General features: G+C 42.5%; 1 protein-coding gene across 1 annotated transcript in view; it reads right to left on the bottom strand.

Annotated features, from left to right (window-relative positions):
- Positions 1-1433: 1433 nt before the first annotated feature.
- Positions 1434-12555, bottom strand: part of LOC120541724 (guanylate-binding protein 1-like) — a 40347-nt gene continuing 29225 nt past the window's right edge. Inside the window, exon 9 of the mRNA XM_039773620.1 lies at positions 1434-2612. Coding sequence (XP_039629554.1) covers positions 2080-2612 — 533 coding nt within the window. The 3' untranslated portion in view covers positions 1434-2079. The remainder of the gene's footprint in view (positions 2613-12555) is intronic.

Genomic DNA, 12555 nt, shown 5'->3' with positions numbered 1-12555 from the left:
GGCATTTCAGGAAAGGACTCTGCCTGTCTGTGATCCTGTAATGGAAAGACAGAATTTAGAAAATAGTTATAAATAGGGGTGGTTAAAGAATTAAGACAGTGTGGCCCACAGGGGTTAAGATGTTGTACAGTGTCTGTTCAGTCCCAACTCCTGAATCAAAATGAGTGACTTATTGAATGCTGCCACATAACAATATTCCTCTGTCTTCACACCCACTTTTAAACTTATCACCATGAATAGCTGGAACCTGTCCCAGCAGCACTAGGTGCATGGCAGGAAGCAACTCCTGATGGACCCCCAATATTTAACAAGTAAGGAAAACACATTTTCAGTGCTGTTTGTATGAACAGATAAAGTAGCCAGCACAATGATGACCATAAGTGGAATGCCAGCTTTAAAAATAAATTGCATTAAATGAACAGCTGGCCCAACATGCCAAGTAGCACAAAGCAAGTTTAGAAAATGGATGGAGTAGTGGCACCTCTGAAAGAGAACCACCTCTTTCAACCTTCGCAAACATATGCAGTTTTTAATATCTGGAAAAAATTTGGGATTAACTTGCTTAGAGATCTTTATATAGACAACATCATTGCATCCTATGAACAATTACATTCCAAATTAAACATTCCAGCTACACATTTCTTTCACTATCTTCAAATCAGGAACTTTGTTAAACAGAACCTGCCCGATTTTCCTCATCTTGCACCCTCATTCATGATGGAGAAAATATTGCTGAATTTCAAGGGCTCAGACACCATCTCTGCAATTTATAATATTATTTTACAGTCCCTCCCTTTCAAAGATCAAAGAGGACACTGGGAAAAAGATCTCTTAATCAATATATCAGAGAAGGAGTGGAAAGTAGCAATGCAGAGAATTCACTCGAGCTCCATATGCGCAAAGCATACAATTATTCAACTCAAAATTATATATCGAGTACATCTGCCTCGCTTAAAACTCTCCAAAATGTTTCCAGGGCATGATCCAACCTACAAATGCTGCAATCAAGTCCCAGCCTCACTGGGTCACATGTTTTGGGCCTGCACCAAATTAACATCATTTTGGACCAAAATTTTGGTGTCACAATCCCTCTTAACCCATTAACAGCTGTGTTTGCGGTTCTTCCAGATGGGTTTAAAGTGAAGCATGACAAACAAAACAGATGGCATTCACTACACTTTTGGCATACAGACTTATTTTGCTAAACTGGAAGAATCCTAACTCTCCTCTTTTAAGTCAGTGGGAAACCGATGTTTTATACTATTTGAAATTGGAAAAAATCAAATACTCAGTTAAAGGACCCGTACAGATTTTTTTTCAAAACATGGCAGGGTCTAATCAATAATATTTTAGAATAAGCTCTTAAACTACTTTTTGTAAAAATTGATTTGTATGGAATGATCACAATAAAATTAATATAAAAGGAAAATGGATGGATTAATATATAGACACTTTATTATTAATAATAAATTAATAGCACAAGCATAGGAAAGGTGTAACAGATGTGTCTTGACCATTAGTTTCCACAACAATGAACTACAATTGCATCTACCAGTCTTGGTTATGGAGTTCCTGAAGGCAGGGATTATAGAAGACAGGTGGAGCAGTGGTTAGCCCTGCTTCCTCACAGCTCCAGCCTTCTCCTTGGGTTTTCACATACTACGGTGTTGCTAGGATTTTGTTTGGCTTTTTGGCTACATCCCATAGATGTGCAGGATAGGCAACTGGTGATATCAAATGTGCCTGGTGGATGCATGCGAGTAAGTTTGCCCTGCAATGGACTAGCATCCCCTCCAGGGCTGGCTCCTGCCTTAGACCTGGTGATGTACTCATAGTATGAATTAAATAAATAAAATAGCCCTTTGTGAGAAAAATTTAAGTCTTCAGCATCAGTGATGCTCACTGAACAGACTTTCCAATCATTTTTCGCAATAGCTAAAGAATTAATTCTATAACAGTTCCTGCACCCAAAAAGACACTAAAGCTACTATTTAATTTTTAAAATTCTTTGCTAAACTACTCTGGCACAAAGCATAAGTACCAATGTTTATATCCCACTTCTATCACAGTGTGTTGGGACTACACGGAGCTCCCATCTGCTGAATGATTCGTCTGTTCAGTCTGACCGTTAGCCGAGGTTCTGGTTTCCTTCTTTGCAGAGTTGCTGCTTTGCTTTGGTGGTTTCTGTTTGAAGCCAGTCTCATATTTCCTGTTTCTGGCCATCTCCCTCTCCCTGGTTAATTTACGCCTCTCTTTCCACTCCAAAATGCTGATGGCAGTTTTTGCCCCTTCCACGAGGGCGCTGCCAATATTATGGATTAACTTCTGAAAACCAGATTCCTCCTTCAGCTTTGTGATCTCTTCCTTCATCATGTCAGCTTTCTCCTGAAAGCCCTTGTTGAGGAGATCCTTGTGTTCCTCCAGTTTGCTCTGCAGGGCTCTCTCTGCCTCAGCTTGGATGGCTGCAGCCTCTTCCATCATTTTTTGCTCCAGTTGTCTTACATGTTCCTCATGACTTCTTTCCTCATCTTCTAGCTGTTTTTGAATAAGAGCTGCTTTCTCTTCCTCGGCTTTCATCAGTTGTTCTGCAAGTGTTGCTTTCTCAATCTCAACTGAAGAAAAGAAAAAAACAAAAAAAATTAAAATATAAACACCCTACATTCCAATTGAAATCTGTCTTACAGCACGTATAGACTAAAGGAGGGGAAGGTTGGTCAGATATTTACAGTTATTTATTTGACAGAAATATGTTTTAATAGAAACTGAGATAAAACATTTTAATGCTGTCAGGCACGACTCCAAAGCCTTTTGTACAAAACAATGGAATTAACTTGTTATCATATAAGGTTTGGGGATAAGGTGTAATTTTCTTGCTCTTGAGATGGAGATCTTATCAAAAAGAGTTCAGTTTTGTTATCTTGCATTTGGTGGAATGTTGCAGGCACCAACTGACTGATGGTACAAAGGTAGATCTAGGTGTATTTGCATCCAGGGGTGAACTTCATTTAGCGCCTACTACCATTCAAATATGATTTGAACAGCATGAGGTTATAGCATCAAACTGAGCATCCCATTGCCAACAAAGAGTTCATGGTATGGTCAAACCTCACGGTGCGTTGGGATTTCTACTCAGAAATGTACACTGTATGTATGTAACTTGGGAGGAACTGATGTCTGTATTTAAATAAAGGAAATGCTGAAAGTAGATCAGAAATAGTATGGGGTAGATGTACTCTCACAGCAGGGGTAAAGGAAATACACACAAATCCTTTTATTTGTTTTTGGAACAACTATAGCTCCTTCCAAATGGACCTGGAGTATTATGTGCAAATTAGGAAACAGCAACAGATGGGAAGCCATTACAGGACTAACTCTATGTCTTGCTCCTTATCTCATGCATATACAGAACACACTCACTCATATCAGGATGGTTTTGTCATTGATCTGCTTCTGAAGAATATTTTTGGAATGTGGGAGGAAAATAACATACTTGATGAGGAACCCTCATGGACACTGACATAATGGGAATTAAACTGTGAGCCCAACAAATCTCTAAAGCTATGCCATCATGATATGATGTGATATAATGGAATGGAGGTGCAGTGGTTACTGCGGCTGTCTCAAGGGTCCTGCTTCCTGAGTTCAAGTCCTCCCATGTCTGGTCATTTTCTTTACAGAGTTTTTATGTACTCTCTGTGACTGTGTAAGTTTGTTTCCCACATTCAAAAGACCGGTGTTTAATTGATGGTAAGTCTATATGTCCTCTTTTGGGCATCATTGTTAAGGGTTTGGACAAGTCCCTTGTATGACGGATGCTTTTTTTTTTTTTTAATATTCATAATCTGGTCCTCCTCAAACTCCACTGTTAAACAACAAGGATGTCATAATACATCCCATGTTAATATTTGTGACTTTAGTGATTTGTCGGTGACACACAATAGAATGAAAAATATTTCAACCTGTTTATTTGCATTAGCAGCTTTTATAGGAGTTTCAGGTCTAAATCCACTGAACTGAGTAATTATTGCACTTTTGGCCTTGTGACATTGCTCATTTTCTTTGGGAAGTTTTACTCTTAGCTCCAAGGTAAATGATTTCCAAAAAGAACTCAGTTTTTAGAAAAGCACACAATGCAGCAATGGTTTCACACAAATATCAACATCTGTTGCTGCATGTGATGGCTGCCAGTTTGCCGTCTCTTGTGGTTTGAGCCTCTCACGGGCAGCACGACGGCTGGCAGGAATGCATGGCAGGCTGGTTGCCAGGCTGTCTTCACAAGACAGGGGTGGCAGTGGAGGTCATGTTCACTGTGCAACGCAATCTGATTTGTACATCTTGTCTTCGTAAGCGGCGGACCTCCCAAGTGAATGTTGCCATACACATGACCAGCTGATGCCAGTAGCTCACTTTCATTTTCTGTCTCCACCTCCGGATCACTTGCATTAAAAGTCCGACACATCCGATTCCAATTCAGAGATAACATGTAAAATGTTGTATATGGAATATTTGGCTTTGTGCATTCGCTTCGATCTCTCACCACATGTCAATGCCATTTTTGACACCGTTTGCTCTTCACTATTCATGCGAGCACAGGGAATTTCGGACAAGTCAGCAAAGCTAACTTTCCTTCTCGGCATAACGTAACGGTGGGTTTGGTCACCATTTACCGTTCCTGTTGACAAAAGTCGACAAAGCCTTCCTGAAAGATGTCTACTGTCAAGTTCTTTTTCTTGTTTTTGTGTTCATTATATTAAATCAACCACAACCTGGCAGCTTTCCTTCTGCCACATAAAAACACTTTTTTGTAACAATGTGAATTAATTTGAAAACGACCGCTAAAACTCCACACAACACTGGATCATTACCAGTTTAAAAGAATACATCCATCCATCCATCCTGTTTGCTTATCCGAGGTCGGGTCGTGGGGGCAGCAGCTTCAGCAGAGAGGCCCAGACTTCCCTCTCCTTGGCTACTTCTTCAAGCTCTTCCGGGAGAATCCCAAGGCATTCCGAGGCCAGCCGGGAGACATAGTCCATCCAGCATGTCCTGGGTCTTCCCTGGGGCCTCCTCCCGGTTGGACGTGCCCAGAACACCTCACCAGGGAGGCATCCTGATCAGATGACTGAGCCACCTCATCTGCCTCCTCTCGATGCGGAGGAGCAGCGGCTCTACTCTGAGCCCCTCCCGGATGACTGAGCTTCTCACCCTATCTTTAAGGGAAAGCCCAGATACCCTGTGGAGGAAACTCATTTCAGCCGCTTGTATTCACGATCTCGTTCTTTCGGTCACTACCCATAGCTCATGACCATAGGTTAGGGTAGGAACGTAGATCGACTGGTAAATTAAGAGCTTTGCCTTGCGGCTCAACTCCTTTTTCACCACGACAGACTGATGTAGAACCCGCATCACTGCGGATGCTGCACCGATCCTCCTGTTGATCTCATGCTCCATTCTTCCCTCACACGTGAACAAGACCCCGAGATACTTGAACTCCTCCACTTGGGGCAGGATCTCTCCCCCAACCCTGTGAGGGCACTCCACCCTTTTCCGGCTGATGACCATGGTCTCGGATTTGGAGGTTCTGATTCTCATCCCAGCCGCTTCACACTCAGCTGCGAACCGATCCAGAGAAAGCTGAAGATCACGGCCTGATGAAGCAAACAGGACAACATCATCTGCAAAAAGCAGTAACCCAATCCTGAGTCCACCAAACCAGCCCACTTCAACACCCTGGCTGAAGGGTGAAATTCTGTCCATAAAAGTTATGAACAGAATCGGTTACAAAGGGCAGCCCCGACAGAGTCCAACTCTCACTGGAAACGGGCTCGGCTTACCACCGGCAATGTGGACCAAGCTCTGACACCGGTTGTACAGGGACCGAACATCTCTTATCAGGGGGTCCGGTACACCACACTCCCGGAGCACCCCCCACAGGATTCCCCGAGGGACACGGTCGAACGCCTTTTCCAAGTCCACAAAACACATGTAGATTGATTGGGCAAACTCCCATGCACCCTTCAGGATTCTGCTAAGGGTGTAGAGCTGGTCCACTGTTCCGCGACCAGGACGAAAACCACACTGTTCCTCCTGAATCCAAGGTTCGACTATCTGACAGACCCTCCTCTCCAGAACCCCCGAATAGACTTTTCCAGGGAGGCTGAGGAGTGTGATCCCTCTGTAGTTGAAACACACCCTCCGGTCCCCCTTTTTAAAGAGGGGGACCACTACCCCGATCTGCCAATCCAGAGGCACTGTCCCCGATGTCCATGCGATGTTGCAGAGACGTGTCAACCAAGACAGTCCTACAACATCCAGAGCCTTGAGGAACTCCAGGTGTATCTCATCCACCCCCGGAGCCCTGCCACCAAGGAGTTTTTTGACCACCTCGGTGACCTCAGCCCCAGAAATGGGGGAGCCCACCTCCGAGTCCCCAGGCTCTGCTTCCTCATTGGAAGGCATGTTAGTGGGATTGAGGAGGTCTTCGAAGTACTCCCCCCACCGACCCACAATGTCCGGAGTTGTGATCAGCTGCGCACCATCCCAAAAAAATATGGTGTTGACAGTGCACTGCTTCCCCCTCCTGAGATGCTGGACAGTGGACCAGAATCTCCTCGAAGCCGTCCGAAACTCCTCCCATGCCTGAGTTTTTGCCTCAGCAACCACCGAAGCCGCATTCCGCTTGGCACCTTTTAGCTGCCTCCAGAGTTCCACAGGACAAAAGGGTCCAGTAGGACTCCTCCTTCAGCTTGACGGCATCCCTCACCGCCGGTGTCCACCAACGGGTTCGGGGATTGCCACCACGACAGGCACCGACCACCTTACGGCCACAGCTCCAGTCAGCCGCCTCAACAATAGAGGCACGGAACATGGCCCATTCGGACTCAATGTCCTCCACCTCCCTCGGGACGCAGTCGAAGTTCTGCCGGAGGTGGGAGTTGAAGCTACTTCTGACAGGGGACTCTGCCAGACGTTCCCAGCAGGCCCTCACAACACATTTGGGCCTACCAGGCCTAACCGGCATCCTCCCCCACCATCGAAGCCAACTCACCACCAGATGGTGATCAGTTGGCAGCTTCGCCCCTGTCTTCACCCGAATGTCTAAGACATGTGGCCACAAGTCTGAAGACATGACCACAAAGTTGATCATCGAACTGAGGTCTAGAATGTCCTGGTGCCAAGATGAACCTATGCTTGAACATGGTGTTCGTTATGGACAATCTGTGACGAGCACAGAAGTCCAATAACAAAACACCGCTCGGGTTCAGATTGGAGGGGGCCATGGCTCCCAATCACTCCCTTCCAGGTATCACTGTCATTGCCCACGGGAGCATTGAAGTCTCCCAGTAGTATGAGGGAGTCCCCAGAAGGTATGCCCTCTAGCACCCCCTTCAGGGACTCCAAAAGGTGGGTACTCCAACCTGCTGTTAGGCACATACGCACAAACAACAGTTAGGACCTGTCCCCCCACCCAAAGGCGAAGGGAGGCTACCCTCTCATCCACCGGGGTAAACCCCAATGTACAGGCTCCAAGTTGGGGGGCAATAAGTATGCCCACACCCGCTCGGCGCCTCTCACTGGTGGCAACTCCAGAGTGGTAGAGAGTCCAGCCCCTCTCAAGGAGATTGGTTCCAGAGTTCAAGCTGTGCATTGAGGTGAGCCCGACTATATCTAGCTGGAACCTCTCGACCGCACGCACTAGCTCAGGCTCCTTCTCCTTCAAACAGGTGACATTCCACGTCCCAAGGGCCAGCTTCTGTAGCCGAGGATCGGACCACCAAGGTCCCCGCCTTCAGCCACCACCCAACTCACACTGCACCCAACCTCCTTGGCCCCTCCCATAGGGCTGTGCCCGGCCACGCCCCATGGGTGCAGGCCCAGCCACCAGGCGCTCGCCATCGAGCCCCACCTCCATTCCTGGCTCCAGAGGGAAAATGTATCTTTTACTGTCCACTGTGTTGTTCATAATGATGGCAGAGAAAATATTTTAATCTCATGTTTTTCATGGACAATGGAGATCACAAGGTTCACGATAGAAGAGCTTCAACATATGTTCACAACTCCCAGAACGGATGCATTTTTTTGCTAAAATATTGTTAAATAAATACTTCAGGGAAGTAGAAATGTGAAAAGTGCTCAAACAGAATGGTGGGTTTTGGATCGAAGATCGGACTTCATTTATGAACGAAGGAGAGAAAAGTATCTTTCATTGAAAAGGTTTAATTGAATGCACTTCACATTTTTGGATCTTCTCAAACTATTTATTTAACAATATTTTAACAAAAAAATGAGTATGTTCTGGACATTTGGAGCATACAATTGGACAATTGACATGTGGATTATGTAACGGTGAGCGACTTTAATTTTTCTTTAATATAAGTTTTAATGTTGTTTGCTGCTGTTCACTATTGTCCCTCTGCCAGACCTCACTGAAGCAATTTGTAGCATCAGCTTTGTGATTGCAGTTCTTCATGAAAACATGAGATTAAAAAATTCAAACATGGGCAATAACAGATAGAATATTTTTGAGTGGAATATTCATTTCAATTACATCTACAGTTGCTTACTTTCTGATGTAGCTCTTAGGTTTTACCTGCTCCAGGTTTATAATGGCTTTACAGGATTAACATGCCCCTGAACACACCCCACCAACCTGCCTGGCTGCCTCCTTAAAAGGCCTGAATTTCACATCTAGCCTATCTTCAGACCAGATAGAAACATCTACTCTGATTTCTTGATTTAGTTGCAAGTTAAACGCATCAGGCAGTGCCAACAGCCAAACAACCACAGGGTAGGACCCCAACACTCCTTGATTTGGATCCATACATACGGTATGAACACAGAGCATGATGTTAGCATGTTTATGACGGTAAAGGTTAAAACACCAACAAGCAACTCGTGCATGACTTCAAGCTACCTATTTCCTACTTTTTTTTTTATTAAAGATTCACTACCGTTTGTGTACTCCATCAAAAATTAAGCAAAAACTGGAGGCACAGAGGTGACGGAATCTTGAACATTCAAATTGGTGTAGCTGAAAATTCATGAGGTTTCAATATAATGCATTTTAATGATTATTTGTTAAAAATGAACAGGATATACTATACCCAAAATTTGGGCTTATTAGTAGTAATTGAACAATTTTCAATAAAAATGTCTGTCACTTTGCTGGACCAAAAGTACCTCAACGGAACAGGATTTAGAGAGTTATCAGTTTTTATTGAGAAAGGCTGGTGTTTCAGACATACATAACTGGTGCAACAGGATGCAGGATGGACATAAGCCTTTCTTACATATGTGGTATGCATTGCAAACTTTCTCAAAAGCGTTTTAAAAGCATGCAGTTGACACTCCTTATGATAATAATGAGGAAAATAAAGCCCGCAGTTTAACAGAGTAGATACAAAAGTGACACCTATGTAGTTAGGCAGTTATCAAATTCAGGTAAATAACACTTTAAAATGTTTAAAATGTTACATATGAGAAACCTTAAACATAAAACAAAAAAAGTTATTCCAAGAATGATTAAATTTAACGTACACACACAAGCACAGCAAAAATCTGTTGTCTGCTGTGTATTCAATGATGGGAGTCTAGATTGCTGAAAACAATATTTACAGAAAAAAAAAAATCAGTTCCAGGTAGTGACAATGACAAAGGAAATGGGCAAAAAAAAAAAAAAATCAGTTGGTGGCTTTAATCTTAAGGCATATTTTTAACGGCACTAACAGTAACAGTGCATACTGTACACAGTCGATTCATTCTTAGCAGGTATTGTCTCCAGTGAATCCCTTGCAAAGTCATCCACTACATGTACCATGGTGGACCTCTTCATTTGCTACGTCTGCCTCTGAGAAAGTCGCTAAAGGTTCGAAGTCCCTCAGTTGCAACAGGTACAATTACATCAGTCCAAATATTTCTCTTAGCGTCCTTCTTCAAGTCATTAATCTCGTCCTGCATCATCCTTGATTGTTGCTCGAATCCCCTTTTCAACAGCTCCTCCTGTTCTTTCAGCTTGCTGTTCAGTGCCTGTTCAGCTTCTGTGCGGTTCTTTTCCATCTCTTCTTCCATCTTGAGCTTCAGCTGTCGCAGATTCTCTTCGTGGCTTTGCTTTTCATCGTGGTACAGCCTCTCCATCTGAAGCCTTCTTTCCTCTTCAGCCTTTATCTGTTGCTCTGCCAGAGCTACGCGCTCCTTCTCCCCTTCATTAGGACAATCAATGTTAATATAGTCATAAGGCATATGAAAGAGTTGTGGAGAAAAATAAAGGGAAGACAGAAAAAATAAAAAGTAAAACCTTAGAAAAAACGTTAAGCTTCTTTGAAGTGCACCAATTCATCCATAATATCAAAAAATTAACATTGTCTATAAAATGAAAATATATATGATCTAAGCATAAATCAGACAGGGACATTCTAGGAGCCTAAAAATCTTGGTGTGTTCTTTTTCCCCTTATGTCTTTCAAATGTGTGACAGATTTTAATGTACTTTTCATACCTTTTTATCTTAATACATATTTGGGTATAACTAGGATTCATTTCATTCATTTTGAATTTTTTTTTTTACAAAAACCTCAAGAAATATATGAATATGCTCTAATGGTAAAGTGTTAAGTGGTCATTGTAAGTTAAAATAGAGACAACAATCAATCTCATCATCATATATTGACTCAAGCTTTGTTGAAGAACCACCCAAGTTGAGATCTGAGTACAAATTAATACATCCAAGAACATTCTAAATGGGATATTCAGAAGTTAAGAAGATGAGAAACTCAACAAATCCATAAATTTCATTCTGATTGGCTGCATCACATCCTGATATGGCACCGAGTTGACTCAGTGATTGGAAAAGGTTAAAATGAAGGTGAAGGTGACACAAGATATTGCCTATTCCAGCAGTCTTCTGGTCAGAACACAGACAACACTCACTGACACAGAAAGGTGAAAAGTCTTAAATACCTCAGCTATCCTGCACAGTCACTTTTCTCAATCCTACCTGCTGGTAAACTCTACCATAACATTGGCACCAACATGTGAAAACATCCATGGGGGTGAATACCATTTATAGGCACCGTAGAGAGACAGAGGAATAGATACTGTAGATCTTGTGATTGACTCCAGTACACTCAGATAGATGTACAGATACTGCTGGCTGCATACCCTTAAAGTTAATAGTCATAGATGGGTCCAATCATCACATTTTGATTCTGCTTAATCCAACATGGTGGAGCCAGGAGTTTTCTCCAGCATGTTTCATGTCTCTAGCATATCACTCTTCACAATTTAAAAGTCACTAAGTAAGCTAGCACACATATCACGGAGTCAAGTAGCAATCCTGCTCTCCTGCATCTATATATGCATTACATTAATTCCTTTTGATGGTGTAGGAAAATTGTACGTACTGACACCTTACCTTTCTTTGCAACTTCTCTAAAGAAAAGATGTACACCGTCAAGGGTTATCATGGTCTGTCCTTTGTTAATTGTCTTTTTCTCAAAATTATAGTAGTAATAAACAGTGCAATATTGTCAAAGTAATGCTTCAGAGGATGTAGCAACACAGTTTGCTCCTTCACTGCTTTTATACAGACAGTGGGTTTGTAAGTAATCAGTGAAAGTTGGAACACCTGTAGGAATTGTTTGACTTAATTTTTAAGGCTGAATTAACATCTTTTGCTGCAGAAATCCTGAACTTTGTTAACCCGTTACTTGTACCCTGAAAAATACCTTTTGTATAACTGTCAAAATGACATTAAATTTTCATTTTTTTGCAACCTTATCAATTTTTTTTTATATTTGTGCAAATTTACTGCTTATTTTTGAGCCATTTCAGGTTATTCACTGGACTTTAACTGCTCATATTTCAAGGAAAATTTAAAAAATGAGGGTTTTCTAAAACATATGTATGGTAATGTATATAAACAAATATTTGTAAGTATATATTGTCCATCCATCCATCCATTGTCTAACCCGCTGAATCCGAATACAGGGTCACGGGGGTCTGCTGGAGCCAATCCCAGCCAACACAGGGCACAAGGCAGGAACCAATCCTGGGCAGGGTGCCAACCCACCGCAGGACACACACAAACACACCCACACACCAAGCACACACTAGGGCCAATTTAGAATCACCAATCCACCTAACCTGCACTGCATATTGCATGTTATTTATATTTTTTTAGGGTGTGTGTGCCTTTTGTTTATAGGTTATTACTGTCAACTCCTCTGAAGAGACTTGAAAGTAAAGATTTCATTGTACAATGTACAGTTGTGTATATATGATAATTACCTTGAACTTAAAGTCTTCATAGATGACAATTTAAAAAACATTAGGCTATAGGCGTAGTGGTGGCTCTGAGGCTAGGGATCTGCACTGGCAATTGGAAGGTTGCTGGTTCGAATCCTGTAAATGCCAATAGGGACTCTGTTGGGCCCTTGAGCAAGGCCCTTAACCTGCAATTGCTGAGCGCTTTGAGTAGTGAGGAAAGCGCTATATAAATGCAAAGAATTATTATTATTATTATATTTCATTAAACAGAACCAGATGCATAATCCTTGTC

Source organism: Polypterus senegalus, chromosome 12 (assembly GCF_016835505.1).
Source record: "Polypterus senegalus isolate Bchr_013 chromosome 12, ASM1683550v1, whole genome shotgun sequence".
Taxonomy (NCBI): domain Eukaryota; kingdom Metazoa; phylum Chordata; class Cladistia; order Polypteriformes; family Polypteridae; genus Polypterus; species Polypterus senegalus.
This window is presented reverse-complemented; position numbering and strand designations above follow the sequence as displayed.